General features: G+C 46.3%; 1 protein-coding gene across 2 annotated transcripts in view; it reads left to right on the top strand.

The window, feature by feature from the left end:
• aqp9b (aquaporin 9b) overlaps nucleotides 1-16,174 on the top strand; it is a 45,155-nt gene extending 28,981 nt beyond the window's left edge. For both annotated transcript variants that reach the window (XM_078427102.1, XM_078427103.1), the window contains 4 exons: nucleotides 1,216-1,353; nucleotides 1,427-1,545; nucleotides 10,599-10,816; nucleotides 15,418-16,174. In XM_078427102.1, coding sequence (XP_078283228.1) covers nucleotides 1,216-1,353; nucleotides 1,427-1,545; nucleotides 10,599-10,816; nucleotides 15,418-15,610 — 668 coding nt within the window. In that variant the 3' untranslated portion in view covers nucleotides 15,611-16,174. The remainder of the gene's footprint in view (nucleotides 1-1,215; nucleotides 1,354-1,426; nucleotides 1,546-10,598; nucleotides 10,817-15,417) is intronic.
• The last annotated feature ends 4,110 nt before the right edge of the window (nucleotides 16,175-20,284 follow it).

The following is a 20,284-nucleotide window of genomic DNA, read 5'->3' as shown; positions in this document are numbered from 1 at the left end:
AAGGTCCTTAGGAGTGCCCTCTGCACTCCAAAGGACCCGAGTCTCCTTAGCAGAAAAAGTTGCTCTGGCCCTTTCTGTATAGCAGATCGGTGTTTTCAGTCCAGTCCAGTTTATTGTTGAGGTAGACACCCAGGTACTTATAAGAATCCACCCTCTCGATGTCCATTCCCTGGATGTTCACCGGTGTCAGGGGGTCCTGGCTGCACCTGCGGAAATCTACCTGATGAAGACACTGGAACGTCTGGTCCTCACCCATCTCCGCCCCCTGGTGAGACCATCAATGGATCCGCTGCAGTTCGCCTACCAGACTCGCATCGGGGTGGAGGATGCCATCATCTACCTGGGGAACAGAGCTTTCTCACACCTGGAGAAGCCGGATAGCACTGTGAGAATCATGTTCTTTGATTTCTCCAGTGCATTCTACACCATCCAGCCGGGGCTTCTGGGGGGCAAGCTGGAGCGCACAGGAGTGGATCGCCACCTCACATCCTGGATTCTGGACTACCTCACCAACCGACCAAGCAAGTGCTGGGAGGAGGGGTTACTATGGAACGTGCCCACTGGTTAATGTGGATGAGTTGGGAGGAATGGCCTGATTCCCTGTTGCACGGAATTTGGTTGCAGCATGGGTTTTCTCAGATGGTCCGGTTTCCTCCCACATTCCAAAGGCGTGGAGGTTTGTAGGTTAAATGGCTCCTGTAAATTGTCTCTAGTGTGCAGGAGGTGGGTGAGAAAGGAGGATAACATAGAACTATTGTGAAGGAGTGATTGTTGGTCGGTGCCGACTCGGTGGGCCGAAGGGTCTGTTTCCATGCTGTACCTCTAAACCAAACTAAAGTAAATTAAGCTGTGCGGCACGGTGCATTGGTGTTGCCGCCTTAGAGCGCCAGAGAGACCCCGGTTTGATCCTGAATGTGGGTGCTGTCTGTACGGAGCTCGTATGTCTTCCCCGTGACCTGCGTGGGTTTTCTCCGGGTGCTCCGGTTTCCTCCCACAATCCAAAGACGAACAGGTTTGTAGGTTAATTGGCTTCAGTAAAATTGTAAATTGTCCCTAGTGTGTAGGATAGTGCTAGTGTACGGGGATCGGCGGTCTAAACCAAACTAAACTAAACATGGCTTATTCGTTAAGTGCAATAATGATTCCATGAAAATGTGCAGAGAATATTTCATTTTTTTCTCTCGCAATCTGACGGAATGTTTCTAACTGTTTCAGGGGCGCACCTGAATCCTGCAATCTCGCTGTCAATGTGTGTACTGGGCCGACTTCAGTGGTTGAAACTTCCCATCTACTGCATTGCGCAGCTCGTGGGAGCTTTTCTTGGTTCTGCAGCAGTTTTTGGTCTTTATTATGGTAAGGCAGTTGTTTTTATACTTGCATTTAAGTAATGAAAACTGCTGCTACTTAATTTTTGTATATTTTGTAGATGCCTTCATGAGTTTTGATGGCGGGAACTTGACAATAACCGGTCAAAATGCAACTGCACACATCTTCTCCTCTTATCCTGCTCCACATCTGTCCTTTGCAAACGGATTTGCAGACCAGGTAAACATAAATGCGTCCAAACTCATTTTACAGCATGATTATTTGAACTGGTTTTGATATGTTGTGCCTGGAACACATTTTGATTATTGGCAACAAATCTGTTAAACCTCCCAAAATTGTTGTGGGATTTCATTTTTTCCTTGCGATTAACGGTTTGCTCACAGTCTTCCTGCACTCTGTGATCAGTCTTCAGAAGTTGCAGGATAGTACCCTTGGTGAATGCACCCTTCCCCAGGGAAACACTTCACCTTCATTGCCTTCTAGACAATGGCGAAGAGGTGTGGAATTGCTGCTGATTTGTGACTCGGTTCATTGAGACACCATCGCACTGCTCTCGCCTGTAATCTTTCCACTTGTTCCATATCCTGCATTACAGAACTTCACCCTATTCATTAAAAAAAAACCCAGGCATCAAATTTGTTGCCATTTTGGTTTGAAATGAACCCATAACCGTGGGCACATTCTGGACCTTGTCTGCTCCACTGGACTAAATCTACATCACCTCTCTGGCTCCGACCCCACCCTCTCTGATCACTTAGCCATCACCATGTCTGTCAACATTCCCACCCCAGCTCCAAAGCAAAAACGCAAAATAAACTTCCGCAAGCTGAACTCTGTTTCACCTACCTCGCTCTCATCCTCCCTCTCTGAAATAATGTCCGCCTCTCCCTTCGTTGACCTCCACAGCCCCTCTGACCTCACTGACTACTACAACCGCACTCTCTCCTCCTGCCTCGACCAGCTTGCACCTATAAAAACCAAAACAGTTTCCTTCACCCACTCTGCTCCCTGGTTTACCCCTGAACTCCGCGTGATGAAAACTCATGCCCGCCAACTTGAAAGACTCCGCAACAAAACAGGTCTCACAATTCACTCCCAAGCCTACAAAGACCACATACAGCACTATAAAGATGCCCTCTCCCATGCCCACTCCACCTACTACTCTCAAATAATTCACTCTGGCTCCGGAAACCCAAAAACACTCTTCTCTACAATAAACAAACTCCTCAGCCCCCTGGACACCATCTCCCAATCATTCACAGTTGACAAATGCACCACTTTCCTTTCATTCTTCCAAAGCAAAATAGACAACATCTACAGAACCTTAACCACCAACGCACCTGCTCCCCCTCAAACCACCTGCCCCCCCCCTTATCCTGTCAGCCCCTGCCTCAGTTCTCCCCAATCTCCACCACCGACCTCTCTGACCTCTTCACAGGAATAAAAACTGCCACCTGCTCTCTGGACCCCATCCCCTCCAGCTTTGTCAAGGCCTGCCTTCCTGCTCTCTCTCCACTTATCACTGCAACAATAAACTCCTCCCTGTCCACTGGCATCGTCCCGCCATCCCTCAAAATCGCTGCTGTCACCCCCATTCTGAAAAAACCTGGTCTAAACCCTGACACCCCAAACAACTTCAGACCAATCTCCAACCTACCCTTTCTGTCCAAAGTTTTGGAACGTGCTGTAGCTTCCCAACTCAAATACCACCTCTCTACCAATAACCTGTATGAAACTTTCCAATCCGGATTCCGCTCAAACCACTGTACTGAAACTGCGCTCCTCAAAATCACAAACGACATTCTCCTCTCCTCCGACGCTGGCAACCTCAACATCCTCATCCTACTTGACCTCAGCGCCGCCTTTGACACCATAAATCACTCCATTCTCCTCACCCGACTTGAAACCTCCCTTAACATCACCGGCACAGCCCTATCCTGGTTCAAATCTTACCTCTCTGACAGACACCAGTTCATCTCCATTAACAACTGTAAATCCCCCACCGCTCCCCTCCCCCAAGGTGTCCCCCAAGGCTCAGTCCTTGGCCCCCTCCTCTTCATCCTCTACCTGTTCCCCCTTGGTCAATTAATCCGCCGTCATGGTCTCAACTTCCACTGCTTCGCCGATGATATCCAGCTCCTCATCTCCACCAAATCAATCTCCTCCACCACACACTCTACACTGACAAACTGCATTACTGAAATAAAATCTTGGCTTCAATCAAACTTCCTCAAACTCAATTGCAACAAATCTGAAATCATTATCATTGGTCCAAAAATGCTCACCAAATCCACCCAAAACTTCATCCTCAACATTGATGGTCTCCCAGTATCCACCTCACCTCACATCCGGAATCTTGGAATCATCCTTGATCAAACCCTCTCCTTCGACAAACACATCAAACACATCACAAAGACAGCCTTCTTCCACCTCAAAAACATTGCCCGTCTCCGTCCATCCCTCTCCTCCACAGCTGCAGAAACCCTCATCCACGCCTTCATCACCTCCCGTCTGGACTACTGCAACAGCCTCCTCTATGGCGCACCCTCAAAAATCATCAATAAACTTCAATACATTCAAAACTCCGCTGCCCGTCTACTCACACACACCTCGATCCGTGACCATATCACCCCCATCCTTTATAAACTCCACTGGCTCCCCATCCCCCAGAGAATCCAGTACAAAATCCTCCTCATAACCTACAAAACCCTCCATAACCTGGCCCCATCCTACCTGACCGACCTCCTCCACAGGCACACTCCCACCTGCACCCTCCGCTCTGCCGCTGCCAATCTCCTATCCCCCCACATCCGGACTAAACTCAGATCCTGGGGGGACAGGGCTTTCTCCATCGCTGCTCCCACCCTATGGAACTCACTACCCCAAACCGTTAGAGACTCCCCCACACTCACCACATTCAAAACATCGCTGAAGTCTCACCTGTTCAGTACTGCCTTCAACCACTGAAGGTCACCTCACCTTCTGTCTCCTTTCTCTGTTCATTTATTTATTTACTTATTTATCTATTTATTCATTTCCCCTATGTTCTCAAAATCTCTGTAAAGCGTCTTTAAGTATATGAAAAGCGCTATATAAATAAAATGTATTATTATTATTATTATTATCAAGTGTAAACTCGGCGATTGTTTCGCTGTACCCTTGCGCTCGGTCCACCAAGGCCTGCTGCATCTCCTGTTTTAACTCCCCATCCCCTCCCCATCCCCTTCATCTTCCCCCCTCTTCCCTGTGCCACACCTGGACATGTCCATTTTCCCCCTTGCCCCTCTCCTTCCACTTACATTCCTTCCTCTAGCTGCAAATTCACACCTCGTGTTTCCTTATCTCACACTTTTTGTCTTTTCATCTCTGGCCTTTATCCAACCATCTGCCTATCCAAAATCCCCCTCCCCTGTATCCACCTATCACTCACCTGCCCCTCCTCGACTCGATCTGTGGGTTGAATCCAACTCAGGGACTTGACACACTTCAACGTGTACTGAAGAGCCAAAGTCTTATCGGATGTCCTTTAAGCTTTCTATCAATTGAATTTTTTTTAAAGACGATTTTGTAATCTGTTCCACGCTGGTCCCTGCCTGACAGTAAAGATAAAAGATTGCCCCATAATTATAAAGGCCTATCTGCCTGTTCAATAGAGTGAGAAAAATGATAACCTTGGCACCATTTGCAAGGTAACACAAAGATTCTCCCAAAAGGCTGACCAATACTAATGTACATACAATGGATTAACTCATCATTTCTCTTGCGAGATCCCCGTATATATAAATTAGCTGTCATATTTCCCACTCAGCAGTGACTCAACTCGAGTGAAAGTCGTTATGAAATACTTTAGCACGGTCAGGGCTGAGACACCGATATCTTCATCAGTGACAATGAACTATAAAAGTTAACACTCCTGGCTGATTGAAAATTCCGCTTGTGTAAAGGAACAGTTATCAAACAAGGAACTGTGCCAAGGAACAATGCATTGCAATTTTACATCGAAAACATTAGTCTTTTAGTTTAGAAACCCTTGCATAAAATTAACATGAAATAATTACTTTATTAGATTGTCATTTGGTGTGCGTGGAGAAATGCTTGGGCTGGCACATGGATAGGAAGGGTTTAGGGGAGCCAAATGTGAGCAAATGGGATTTATTTAGATGGGGCATCTTGGTCAGCAAAGAATACAGGAGTAGGCCATGGAAGTACACTGGTTCTTCCTTCAACAATTCATCCTGATGCAAACGGCAACTCACATGGACTTGGAAGATCAGATGTTCCCTTATCTGTAGTTCAGGATGGAAAGGATTGAATCTTTACAAGGAATGGACTCCAAGTAATGGAGTAACAGCAAGTCAGGAAGCATCTCTGGAGAACTTGGATAGTTGAAGCATGGATGGATCATTGGAGAACCTATCCATGGTCTCCAGAGATGCGGCCTGACTTGCTGAAGGGGAAACAAGAGATATAGACGGTGATGTACAGATGTAGAACAAATGAAGGCACGGGGGGGGGGGGGGGGGGAGGGGGGCAGCGGGAGAGGATTTTGCACAACCCTCGTCCGGGAAGACGAGGAGAACTTCTTCAAAATGGACACCTTGAGGAGATTACGCAGTGGAGCGAACAAAATGTGTAGGCAGGAACTGCAGATGCTGGATTAAACCAAAGATAGACACAAAATCTTTTTTTGCATTCTGTGCATTGATTTGTTCTATATCTCTCTACGTCACCACCGATATCTCTCTTTTCCCTTTCCCCTGCCTCTCAGTCTGAAGAAGAGTCTCAACCCGAAACGTCACCCATTCCTTCTCTCCAGAGATGCTGCCTGACCCGCTGTGTTACTCCAGCATTTTGTGTCTACTGATTCGTTTCTTAATTGGTATATCTCTTGAATCAAATACTCGGTTTTATTATTTCATGATCATTTTGAATTGTAATTAGAAAGTTTTCATTCACAGTCTATAAAATTTCTAGATGAATCCCAATTCGGCACGGAGTAATTGAAGAAATGTTTGGAATCCACGGCCCCATATGGTCTTACTTTTACTCAAGGTCCTGCTTTCACTTAGTAATGCGATATGTGGTTTGGATTGTATCATTTCACAAATACTTGTGTGCCATATCTATAAATTGTTGCTGCAGTTTTCAATGACGCTTGTTCCTCCTTTCCCACATACGGTCTCTTGGGTAGATTTTCTTCTGCAGGGCTAGAATGCAAAGTGATCGTTAGGACAGAAACACTTATCACAAAAATCAAACACAAGCTGCTCCCAATTTGAGAGGGTGGAACATTTGGCCAATTTTGCACAGAAGGTTCCACCCCATCATGCCTTTACGTGGGTTCATTTAGTTCACCAGGGATCAGGCTGGGGACCGTTCCCATCTGCTTGGCTCAGACCCTGGTGTGGAGATGCATTCACCAATGGAATTTCCCTATTGGGGAAACATGGGAGGGGGCACTTTCTCCTCATGTCTTGAACTGATGTTAGACCACAAAATAAAAAATGTATTTTGCCAACCGTGGATAAGCAGATTTCAGGCTAAACACATGAGTCGCCATTGGTTGTCAGTACTTTAGTTTAGTTTTGTTCAGTTTAATCTAGTTTAGAGATACAGCGCAGAAACATGTCCTCCACACCGACCACAATCCCCTTTTATTAACACTATCCAATACGCACTAGGGACAATTTACAATTATACCAAGCCAATTAGCCTACAAACCTGTACGTCTTTGGAGTGTGGAATTAAACCAGAGCTCCCCAGAGAAAAAACCCACGCAGGTCACGGAGAGAACGTACAAACTCCATACGGAAAAACACCCATAGTCAGGATTGAACCTGGGTCTCTGGCTCTCCTAGTGAGCCAGGAAGCTTGCTTGTCCTCCTCAACTATTGTAACAGCTGCATCTTTCAGCATTCAATTCATTATACCTCGACCAAGCAGATGGAGGCAAGCAGCCAACTGCACCAACTCTGAATTCTGTACGCCTACATTGAAGACAGTGAAATTGAGCTGAATGGCCATCAGAGAGTGATGCCAACAAGTTTGCTGGGAATTTCATCCAGTCCTCCTCAGGAGAGGTGGTATGGACCCTGGGTTCCAGCTGCCTTGCTTTAGCTCTGTAAAACCTTTCCAGGATCTCATCGCTGCTACTGCAGCTACTCTTTTTGCATGAGAGCCAAGAGCTGCCAGTTCATATCTAGGAATTATCTACTGATGTGTGCTTCACCCCTGTGAGGATCAGTGAAGGCTGGCTTACAGAGGATAAACAATATCCTCTGAGCTTTCACAGATTGACATGGGTTACCACACACTTGTTGTCACGCTCAACTCTACATGAGCGAGCGGAAGCATTTCCTGTCGAGCTCTCCCTTGGGAGCTCAAAAAACAACATGCAAACTGTTGGAGGAACTCAGCAGGCCGGGCAGAATCTGTGGAGGAAAAGGAATAGACAAAACTTTGGGTTGATACCCTGCTTCAGGAGTGAGAGGTGAGAGGGAAGATAGCCAGTATACAGAGAAAGGGGGAGGGGGGAAGAGACAGTGGCCAGGAGGTGATAGGTGAAATTAGAGGGGGTGAAGGATGAAGGGGAAGGTGGAGCAAGTGGGGAGGGGGGGGGGGAGGAGAGGTGGAGTTGAGAGACAGAGGAAGGATGGTAATAGATGGAAAGCAGACAGGGAGGAATAAATGGCAAATGGAACCCGGTGGAAGGGAGGGAAGGATAAGGGTGAAGAAAACTGCTGGAGGGTGATAGTCAGAAACAAAAAGCCTGCAGTGCTGGAGTCTGAGAAGCAATGGGAAACATTAAGGAAGAGATGAAGGGGAGTTGAAACCGGATGGGGAAGTGGGAGTGTGAAACGTGTGGGGCATAAGTTGGTGAAACTAGAAGGGGTAGGGGGACAAAATGGCTGATGGAGAGGGCAGAAGGGAAAGTAATGGACAGGGAACACAATTGGGAGGTGGGTTGGAAGGAGAGAGAGAGGGGAACACAGGAGAATACCTGGAATTGGAAAATTCAGTGTTTATGATATTGGGGTGCAGACACCCCAGGTGGAATGCTGTGGTTGTAGATGCTGCCTGACCCGCCAAGTTCCTCCCGCAGTTTGTTTTTTTGCTTCTAATTCCAGTAGTATCTTGTGTCTCATAAAAGAATCAGTGTGTTCTTGATCACAATGTGATTGTGATTAATAACATGGTCAGAATGCTTAGAATTTTACATGGCCCCATATTCCTGCTGACTTGCACCGATGTCAAAGGAGACAAATTTGCCAGCTCTTCTGTAACCTGGAGAGGATGAGCCCATTCTTTGAAGACAATCTGTGGCTCCACTAAATGATCTGATACCATGAAAGGTGGACGCAATAGCCACAGTTACAGTGAGAGTGTTTCGTTCAGGTTGATAAGTGTGGCTACAAGTCTTCATCTGATAGATTGGCCCCTCAGATTATTGAACTGCATTTTTATTATACGTGCTATCAGAATACGGTTCTGATTGGAACTGTGCTACCTGTACTTTGTACAAGTGAAGAGGTCAGAGTCAGCTCCAGGTCTCCCTTCCTGTCCTGCCCTGTCATTTTCTTCCTCTCTCTAATGGCCTATCAAGGTAAACACATACGTAGAGCTTTGTAGCCTCTATGGGGAATTAGAGGAAGTATTAAATCCACTCCTAAATCCATATGGACTCCTTGCAAACATATGTTATCGGCCGTGATTTGTCCGGTCTCCTCTTCTCATCAACTTATTTTTCGCACTCCCCCCTGCAATCAGCTTGAAGAAGGGTCCCTACCCAAAACATCACCTATCCATTTTCGCCAGTGATGCTGCCTGACCCGCTGAGTTACCCCAGTATTTTGTGTCTATCATTGGTATAACCCAGCATCTGGATTTCCTTGTGGTTACATTTTGACTGGTCTTCAATACATTGGGGTAGAAATATGCCTCTGGTCAGCTCTGCTAAACTTGGGTTGTATTTCTATTTTGCTCCTCCTCCTCCAATTTTCAACAAATTTCTGTCCATTAAATGGGTGGCACATTGGCACAGCGATAGAGTTGTTGCCTTACAATGATAGAGACCTGGGTTCGATCCTGACTACAGGTGCTCGTCTTTACGGAGTGCATACGTTCTCCCTGTGACCGCGTGGGCTTTCTCTGGGTGCTCCGGTTTCCTCCCACATTCCAAAGATATGCAGGTTTGCCGGTTAATTGGCTTCTGTAAATCGCCCCTAGTGTGCAGCATAAAACTGACTGTCACGGACTCAATGGGCCGAAGAGCCTGTTTCTGCACAGTATTTCTCAAACTAAAAAGAAATCACTTATTTTCAGTTGACAGTGCCATTCACAATCAAGAACCTACTGAAATATACACTAGGAAGTTGGGAGGTCATGTTATAGTTATATAAGACATTGTTGAAGCCATTTTTAGAGTATGATGTTCAGTTTTGGTCACCATGTTATAGCGAAGATGTTGTCAAACTGAAAAGGGTACAGTGAGAATTTACAAGGATGGTGCCAGGACTCGAGGGCCAGAGCTACAGGGAGAGGTTGAGCTGGCTAGGACTTTATTCCCTGGAGAGCAGGAGGATGAGGGGTGATCTTATAGAGGTGTACAAAATTCTGAGAGGAATAGATTGGGTAAATGCACAGAGTATTTTGCTCAGAGTAGGGAAATCAAGAACCAGATGACTTCGGTTTAAGGTGAGGGGGAAAGTTGTAATAGGAACTTGAGGGGTAACCTTTAACCCAAAGGGTGGTAGGTGTATGGAACGAGCTGCCGGAGGAGTTAGTTGACATAGGTATTATCGCGACATTTAAGAAACATTTGGACAGGTAGGTGGATAGGTTAGGTTTAGAGAGACATGGGGCCAAACACAGGCAAGTGGGGCTGGTGTAGATGGGGCATGTTGGTCGGCGTGGGCATGTTGGGCCACAGGCCCTGTTTCTATGCTGTATGACTGTATGACTTATGCACAAATATGTATGAAACAGCATTGTGAAATAGTTCAGTCAGAGCAATGATTGCACGAGGCATCGGGTGGACATTCTTTGCGACCTGGTGTTGCCAAGTAACTTAATTCTCATCCAAACAAGGAACTGAAAAATGCTGCATCTACGTCATCTGGCCACCAATGAGAAGTAGAATGGTCGATTTGTAGAACACTGATCCTATCCCTCTCCCCCATCTATCTCCCACCTCCACCCCCCCCCCCCCCCCGCTGAGAAGTGACGATGGGCAAGGGGAAGGTAACAGTGAAATCGCTGTGTGCTTTGTACAGATCGTGGGCACTGCAGCACTACTTTTCTCCATCTTGGCCATTTTGGACTCTAAGAACGATCGTGTGCCCAAGGGCCTGGAGCCGGTGGTGATTGGTCTGATCATCATGGTCATCGGCTTTTCGATGGGCTACAACTGCGGTGGTCCCATTAACCCAGCGCGTGACCTGGGGCCTCGGCTCTTCACTGCTGTGGCCGGCTGGGGAATCGAGGTTTTCAGGTATGTGATGATGAACAATTTCAGCCCAATAGCAGCATGATGCCACAAATAACAAATTTAATTTGATTGGCTTCCTCAACCGTGATTATATATCGAGTAAAATGTACCAAAAATTCTTTATGGTTCTCATTACAATTGCTGGCAGGGTTGCATTTAGCATGTGGATGTATTTTAATTACAAATAACCTATTTAAAGAGAACTATGTAAGTGAATAGTGTATGAAACAAAAGCTTGGTTTTTTTTCTTTGAGCTTTCTAATTTTTCCCGTATTAAACCATGCAGTCAGTCAATACCTCCCGTGACCATGATTTTGATGTGATGTTGTGCTCAAGTTTGCAGAAGGGGACAGTTTGAACTAAAATCCCTAAATTACCGAATGGCTATATGTCAGGGTGCATGACACAAGCCGATTCCTAAAAGGTTCATAATTCAACTGTGGGGACTGAGTTTCCCCACCGAAACGTTTCCCTCTGGCCTGTTTGGTAGTGTATCAACCCTGTGGCTGATGATGTTTTTCATTTAGAAGCAAATCAAAATCACTGCGTAGTTCATTTGAACCCTGGCAAATGATAAAGGCTTTCAGAGATTGGCCTAGCTATTGTCGAGGGAGCTTCCCACTTTGATTCTACTTTGCACGGTAATTGGAAGTACAAGACTGATCTGATAAGCCACTGGCACACATTGTGCTCTGACCCAGAAGACGTCAGCTATGTTTTCCACCCACCCCAACAAATCCAGTCTCATGGCTCAGTACAATCCCCAGCGGATATATTTTCCACTGCTTTTCATGTTAATTAAAATCTAAAATGCTATATAAACCTCGCAACTCTGACTTAATAAAAAAAGGTGGCTTTTCCCCCGGTAGGCAGACAACTGAGCTAAATGGCAGTGATATAACCCGCTCCACATGGAGTCATGAGAGAGGTACAACACAGAAGCAGGCCAAAGTCCAAACCGACCTTCTACCACCATTTACACTAATCCTACACGTATCATATTTTGTATTCTCCCCACTTCCTCCTCAACACCCCCTAGATTCTACCATTCACACAACACCCAACACACCACCCTGTAGATTCTACCATTCACACAACGCCCAATTAACCTACCAATCTGCACATCTTTGGGACGTGGGAGGAAACCAGAGTACACGGAGGAAACCCACAAGGTCACAGAACGTGCAAACCCCACGCGAACAGCAACGGAGGTCAGAATCCATCCCGGGTCTCTGGCACTGTGAGGCAGCAGTTCCACTAGTTCTGTCATTGTACCCCACCTGAAGTATAAACTTCAAAACCAAACTTTGTCAGGTGCCTACACCAAACTATGCACTTCCGCCAGTAGTTCACCAGCCTTGACGCTCCAAGTCCCAATCTCAGACACTGACTTTTGAGGCAAAAAGTGGGATTCCATTAGTAACGCTGGATAACAGATAAATTCCTCATTTTTCGTAATATACTCATCAAAGAAGGGATGAGAACGAGTCATTAACTATACATTTAGTACAGAGTATGTTATTGGCTGAAGGATACTGATGGTGCCATCTGACTGCATTGGCACCAACCTCCAGCAATAGCCTACCCTCCAGAGCCGAATGAGTGATCAAGAACTGCTCTGTAACCGTAATGGACAGAAGCCCAGTTCTTTGGGTTGTTTGACCTGGCAGCACAAGCTCTGATTATGTCTATTCTTCGGTACTTGATGTGCTGCTAGATTAAAGAGAAAGCGTTCATGCCAGCCTGTACTGAGTGCCTGATAGAATGATGCAGAATGTACTGTGACAAGTCTGCTGACTGTCAGGAAAAGCCAGGAGACTCACTTGTGTCCAAACCACATTTCTAGTAGCGCAAATAATGTGCTCTCATTAATACATCTCTATGTATGGCCATTCTACAGATTACTGTCATGAAAATGTTATTATGGTGAGCTGCAAACATGGTGCACACACTGTACAATTCGTATTTTCACCGCAACATGTTGTTTTTTCTATAAAAACAATAATAAATCTGGTCACTAATGTTATTGTCGAGTGAAACACGAATGCGCTGTAGATGCACCACTCTCAGAGAAGTCATGTTTTGAATGAGACACCAAGCAAAGACGCCCTGTGTCCTTTTCTGGCGAACATGAAAATGGCATGACATGATTAAAGGAAGCACAGTGCTTCAGGAGTGGCACAGTGGCAGAGCTAATGGTGTTGCTACCTCAGATCCAGAGATCCAGGTTCGATCCTGACCTCGGGTACTGTTTATTTTGCAATAAAGGTCAAAGCAGCCTTAAACTGTTACACCCTGAATACATAGTCATCCGAGCAGCGTCAGAAACACTCCTGGAAGCACCAAGGAATTTGGACGTTTGCTAAGAGAGTTTATGATCATGGAGGTTCCTCCTGCAAAAGTTATTGATGGAACTCACATACATAACCTAAAACATATGAGCAATAAAGTTACTGATGGGCTGTGACATTGTGTACCTTGCTTCCTGGTTATGTCATATTTCTAGCTAAATTGGTGAGCTATTTTAATGTTGAGAAACCTCTTCTGATGTTGAGCAGAAAGCTTTGTGTGATAATGCTGAGACTTTGGAAATCTAAAGTGTGTAGAAGATTACAGACTGACCTCAAAGAATTTTAAGCTGTTGTTGCTGAGTTTATGTTCTTCTCTCTAAATACTAAAGGGCATTGCTTTGAGTCAAAGACTAGAGGGCATAGCTTTAAGGTGAAAGGGGCAAAGTGTAAAAGAGATGTGTGGGGCAGGTTTTTACACAGAGGGTGGTGGATGCCTGGAACACGTTGCCAGGGTTGGTGGTGGAAGCAGTTGCGATAGTGGCTTATGGACAGACATATGGACATGCGGGAGTATGGGTCCTGTGCAGGCAGATTACATTAGTTGAGTTTGGCATCAGGTTTGGCACAGACATTGTGGGGCAAAGGGCCTGTTCCTTTTCTAAGTTCTATTTTAAATGAGCAAAAAGTAGAAATTGCAGCCTGCAATGAAGACAAGTTTAGAACAAAGTTTGGGAAGCCGCAGCAGGGGGATGAGTCCAGATCAGGAATATTAGTTGTCTGGACATATCGTCCTTTAGTATAAGCAAGGTCTGGGCATTGGGAAGAATGTTTTTACTGTGCTGGAGACAGGGACTCGTGGACAGCAGAAATGATAGAAACTCTTTTAGATTTAAATCTTTTAAACATTTGCAATGGGCTTGGAACTTATAAAGAGGTTGTTATGCGTTAGATCCTTCCAACACTTTCTAATGTTTTATAATTTTACTTATAAGCAATTTTATAAGAATACTTATGACATGATTTAATTTGTACTAGTGCTGCAGAAGAACAAGTGTGTTCTTTAATAGGTTTGCATCCAATACAGATCCACAGTTTAGTTTAGAGATACAGTGTGGAAAGAGGCCCTTGGGTCAACCAAGTCCGCACCAACCAGCCATCACCCGTACACTAGATCTATCCGACACACTAGGGATAATTTACAAAATCCCATTAACCTACAAACCCACACGTCTCTTAGAATGTGGGAGGAAACTGAAGCATCCAGAGGAAACCCACACGGTCACAGGAAGAACAAATTTACAAACTCCTTTTGGACATCAATAGACAATAGACAATAGACAATAGGTGCAGGAGGAGGCCATTCGGCCCTTCGAGCCAGCACTGCCATTCAATGGGATCATGGCTGATCATTCTCAATCAGTACCCCATTCCTGCCTTCTCCCCATACCCCCTGACTCCACTATTCTTAAGCATACCCCCTGACTCCGCTATCCTTAATAGTCAGGATCGAACCAGGGTCTCTGGCACCGTAAAGCAGCAACGCTACCTCTGGACCACTCTGCCGCCACAAAGATGAAGGAGATTACCTTAATATTATTGCATAATATTTATCAAGAATATTCTTCAGAAATAAAAATTGAAAATGCTGGAAATGATTCAGTGGGCCAGGCATCTTATGAGAGTAACAGAGTTGATGTCTTTCAAGAGGAACATCCCTGAACCCAATACGTGTTGAAGTGAAGTGTGAACAGAGTCAGTAGGATTCTGGTAGGCTGGGACATTGGGCGATATTGGCATTGCACCGAGTTAGTAACTCGTTAACTCTTCGCAGAGTGTGGATTTGCTAAGAGGGTCTGGAGAAAGATGCAAGGGTCCTTGTCACTGTTCATCCCGAGCAGCAGTGTAACAAAAACTCCGATTTACAGGCTGTTCCCAGGGACACATTCAGAGATGTCCGTAAGGAAATGTTGCCATTCCAGACGGCTGAGGGACGCACTGAAGCTTGGTGCAGCCTACGTGAAGCCTCTGGTGGAGGACCACACTCTAGGGTCCTACTGCTGTTGAACATTGAGGGGGAGAGTCCACTGGGGACACTCCTCAAACGAGGGAAGGGATATCACCTCAAGGGACCACATGAGTAGTAATGGTTTTATGTGTAACGGGAGGTGCTAATACTACTGAGTATACACACGAGCAACATTGAATGTAGAAACACACTAAGAATGTATTAAGAGTTTTGCACATTTTTAGCATATGTTTTATTGCGAATGGATTTTAATTTTGAAACTTAACTAAAACATTGCTTTTTCACAGAGCTGGTAATGGCTGGTGGTGGGTCCCTGTCATTGCGCCTTTCATCGGGGGAGTTCTGGGCACTGCCATTTACGTTCTGTTCATTGAACTACACCACAAAGAGACGGTCGTGGAGGAGGTCCAGTGCACTAAAGAACAGCAGGCGGAGGGGAAGGCAAAATATGAAATGATTGATATACGGAGTAACAAATAACACAAGAATATCAAATGAAGAGCCAAATACCAGAGTTGAATTCTGGGCCTGTGAAGACAAATGAGTTATGGGATGATGGTTATAATTTTATTGATAGGAGATTGTTAACAATTATGCAAACTAAAAGCAAATAATTTTATATATTGTGCAATTGAGAGGCTGTTTAATGTCCATATATAGAATTGAGTTCTGTGCAATATCTAATTTATTTTGCAAATGGGTAACTCATGATTAACATAGGTCCTGAATAAGGTTGGAGCATTCTTGCTGTGTGCAGGACTTTATAACTCATTGATCTTAACAAGCTTAATTAGCTGCTTTGGAAGAGGAGACAGTGCATTACGTGACCTTGGTCTGTGTACTCTACTAATGTCACTCATACACATTTATTTATATATTTCAGTATACAGCTTGCACTTAGCCTGATGTCACAGATGATTAACATTATTCGGGAAGTCACACCACCACACAAAGAGGTGGTGTGTCAATTGCGTTACTGATGAGTGTGTAACACGAAGGTACTTAAGGAAATACCATGTATTATAAAGATGAATTTGCATTTGTCTTGTGTGTTAATGGAGTCTTTTAATTGATTTTGCAAATTTCACTTAAACACATATATTGGACATTTTTTATGTCCACAAGCCAATGCCAAAATGTTTCTCCAGACGTACGCCACGGAATAACCAGAATATTCAGTTCAATGAGTTTTATATCAAAAGATAAACTCGAAATCATTACAGGTTTCCACGTAGGCTTGCTTTTTGTTGCATTAGCGTATGAGAAATCATGTGTAATTGTTATCGTCTGTGGAACAAATTAGCAGGGAGACGTGGAAGATCATAAATGCAACACTGCCCAGGATCTGTAACCTGCATATTGTCCCACTGCACAGCAGATGCCATAATTGGACGATGCAGAATGTGAAACATGCAGCTGTGGGTGACTGCATTAATAAACAGTTCTGAACAGTCCAACGTCACCAAACATCTCTGGAGAAAAAATCCAATCTGAAGAAGGGTCCCAACCTGAAACATCACCTATCTATTTTCTCCAGAGTTGCTGCCTGCCCCACTGAGTTACTCCAGCACTTTATGTCTACCTTTGGTACAAACCAGCATCAATAGACAATAAACAATAGGTGCAGGAGTAGGCCATTCGGCCCTTCGAGCCAGCACCGCCATTCAATGTGATCATGGCTGATCATTCTCAATCAGTACCCCGTTCCTGCCTTCTCCCCATACCCTCCTGACTCCACTATCCTTAAGAGCTCTATCTAGCTCTCTCCTGAATGCATTCAGAGAATTGGCCTCCACTGCCTTCTGAGGCAGAGAATTCCACAGATTCACAACTCTCTGACTGAAAAAGTGTTTCCTCATCTCCGTTCTAAATGGCCTACCCCTTATTCTTAAACTGTGGCCCCTGGTTCTGGAACATCGGCAGTTCTTTGTTTCTCCCACCAAACATGTATTGTTTGTAGAACTTCCCAAGCACAAAATGGCAGCGTGTTTGCGTGCTGCGAGCCTCGGATGTTATTTCTGTTTAGGTTTTACTGACCAGGTGAACGGGGGGGGGGGGGGGGGGGAGTGTGGGAGGGAGGGGAGAACACTATTGCACGGGACAGGGAAGAGCTTTACCACCAGTGCCAGGAGCAACATGTGGGCTTCTCGCTCACTGTCCCATATCCCCCACAACGTGCAGTCTTGCATCTCAGCCCATCCTTGGACCTGCCCCACATCTCCATCACCCTCTGCATCCGTGGATGCTCGCCCTACCTCTGCCTACATCTGACTTCCTGCAGACATCACCCTAGAGCCTGCTGCCCCCACTCCCTTCCCCAACACAATCTCTACTCCATCGGCAACTGTTCCTGCCGGGGCATAATGTAGGAGCCAAATTATCAGACAGATTGGCTTTCAGGGAAGGGCCTCTATTGAAAATAATGCAGCACCCACTTTGTCAGAAATCCACAAGGAAACGCACACCTCCGGGTTACCTCATCAGAACAGTCATGAAAATCAAGCCCCAGCATCTTCAGTAACACTGCGTTTATTCAGCACTGGCTAACGCTGCATTTATTCAACACTGGCCCAGTGTGACCTATTCCAGTGTGACTCTGTGTGATCCAGTGCAAACTAGCTCTGTGTGAATGTGTCTCTGTGTGATCCAGTGTGGCCCAATCCAGTGTGAGCAGCTCAGTGTGATCCAGTGTTGACTCACAGTACTGGAGTAACTCAATGGGTCAGGCAGCATCTCTGGAGAACATGGATAGGTGACGTTTCAGGTCAGGACCCTTCTTCAGACTGACTGTGGGGGGGGGGGTGAGAATGCTTGGAGCTAGGAGGGGCAGGACAAAGTGTGGCAGGTAACAGGTAGGCACAGGCGAGGGGGGTGTCATTGATAGGCAGATGGTTGGAACTGCTCCACATCATAGCCCAGTGAGGCCCAGTGTGATCCAGTGTAATGCAGCATGGCAAAGTGTGGCCCAGGTCAGTGTGACACAGTGTGGCCCAGGTCATGGTGGCCCAGGTCAGTGTGGCTCCATGTGAACCAGTGTGACCCAGGTCAGTGTGGCCCAGGTCAGTGTGGCCCAGATCAGTGTGGCTCCGTGTGAACCAGTGTGACCCAGGTCAGTGTGGCCCAGGTCAGTGTGGCCCAGGTCAGTGTGGCCCAGGTCATGGTGGCCCAGGTCAGTGTGCCCCGGATCAGTGTGGCCCAGTGTGACCCAGGTCAGTGTGCCCCGGATCAGTGTGGCTCCGTGTGAACCAGTGTGGCCCAGGTCAGTGTGGCCCAGGTCAGTGTGGCCCAGGTCAGTGTGGCCCAGGTCAGTGTGGCCCAGGTCAGTGTGGCCCAGTGTAATGTGGTGTGACCCAGTGTAACCCAGGTCAGTGTGACCCAGCTCCCCAAACCGAGTCCAGTTGAGTTCGACCAAACCCATCAGATTCAGGACAGGTATCAAATGATATCGCCTCAGGTTGGAGCTGGGATTCCTGGCTTCCACGTGTCGAGCTGGTTTGGATTAGACCAGGTTTGGTGATTTTGTGATTTCATTTTAAACTCGCAATGTTCATCCAGAGTGGGAACCACTGCCCCACAAGCCGTCTCTGAAGGAAGGGGGGGGGGGGGGGGGGGGTTGAGAGCTACTCAAGAGGCCAGCTGTTCTTCCACATCTGTGGCCACACTGGCTTTGGGGACATTTAAAAAAAAAATCAAAATAGACTTTATTCAAGTAAATAAAATTTCACAATATAAGAATCGTGCAAATAACTTCCTCCGACATTCTCGGAAGCTTTACAAACATTCAACACGTTGTACACAAATGACTTGGGCTTGAGTTGAAGTGAGTGGGTCACGCAGGTTTGTGAGCATCGCTGGGAGTTTGCTGCCCTTTATTGAAACAGTCTGGTGTATCACAAGCACTGTGAGCGTATATATCCCTGAGACTCTCCCCTTGCCAAGTTCCACTGCGACTGCAGATTGTTTACTATCTCGCTGCCCCGGTAACATGGCATAAGCCGAGCTCCACCTACGAAGACGACTGCAGTCAGCAGATACATGTTTACCGCTCCGGACAGCCTAGCAACCTGCAAAATCGCTTTGACTTGGTTACAATTGTTCAACGCACACTTAACTTTCATCTTACTCCGATAGTCCCATGTTTTTTTTTGTCTTCAGCCTGTTCTGCTTGCGGCTCTGTGCTGCAGTGAGAGTGCTGTGGGATAAATCAGACACCGGGACCCAGCAAGTTAGTTTGACTGCTGGACCCTGTAACTGGGAATTAAAGTCAGGAGATTGCACCAGACCCATTTGTAGTTCTTGGATCAAAACCTAAAGCAGCTCCAATCAATTTAAAAGGCTGAGCAGGTGAGAGAAAGTTTCTTTGCTTGTTATTCTATCATCAAAAACTGGTATAAACACATGAAAATCCCTTCACCTACCCACCCCCCTCCCCAGGTACTTCCCCCTGCAACCACAGGAGATGGAATGCCTGTCCCTATACCTCCTCCCTCGCTTTCATCCAGGGATCCCAGGAGTCCATCCAGGTGAGACAGGTTCTCGTGCCCTCCTCTAACCTCATCTTTTGCACCCAGCATTCTCAATGTGGCCTCATGTACATCGACGAGACCAAGCATAGACTCAGCAACCATTTCACCAAACACTCGTGCTCAGACTGGATGTCCTAGTTGCCAACCATTTTAACCCTCCTCATTCCCATCCTGACCTTTCTGTCCTGGGTCTACTCCATTGCCGGAGTGAGGCCACACGCAAACTGGAGGAACAGCACCTCGTATTCCATTCGGGTAGCTTATAATCTAAGGGTATAAACATTGAAAACTCCAATTTTAGATAGCCTCCAACAACCCGCCTTCCCCCCCCACCCCTTTCTGCCCTCAACCCCTCCCATCCCTTGACTCTGTCCCCTCTCCCTCCGTGCTCTCACCTGGGCTCTCACCTATTTTTTGCCTCCCCCTCCTCCTACATTCCTTCCTCTGGCTTCACAATTTGCAACTCATAGAGTCATAGAGTGATACAAGTGTGGAAGGGGAAGATGATATGGGGGGGGGGGGGGGCTGTCAGAGCCCCTTCAGCCCAACTTGCCCACACCGGCCAATGTCCCAGTTATACTAGTCAACACCAGCTACACAACTCTCCCACCTGTTTGTCTCGCACCTT

Source organism: Rhinoraja longicauda, chromosome 33, assembly GCF_053455715.1.
Source record: "Rhinoraja longicauda isolate Sanriku21f chromosome 33, sRhiLon1.1, whole genome shotgun sequence".
NCBI lineage: Eukaryota > Metazoa > Chordata > Chondrichthyes > Rajiformes > Arhynchobatidae > Rhinoraja > Rhinoraja longicauda.
The sequence above is the reverse complement of the archived record's forward strand: the minus strand, read 5'-3'. Positions and strand labels throughout refer to the sequence as shown.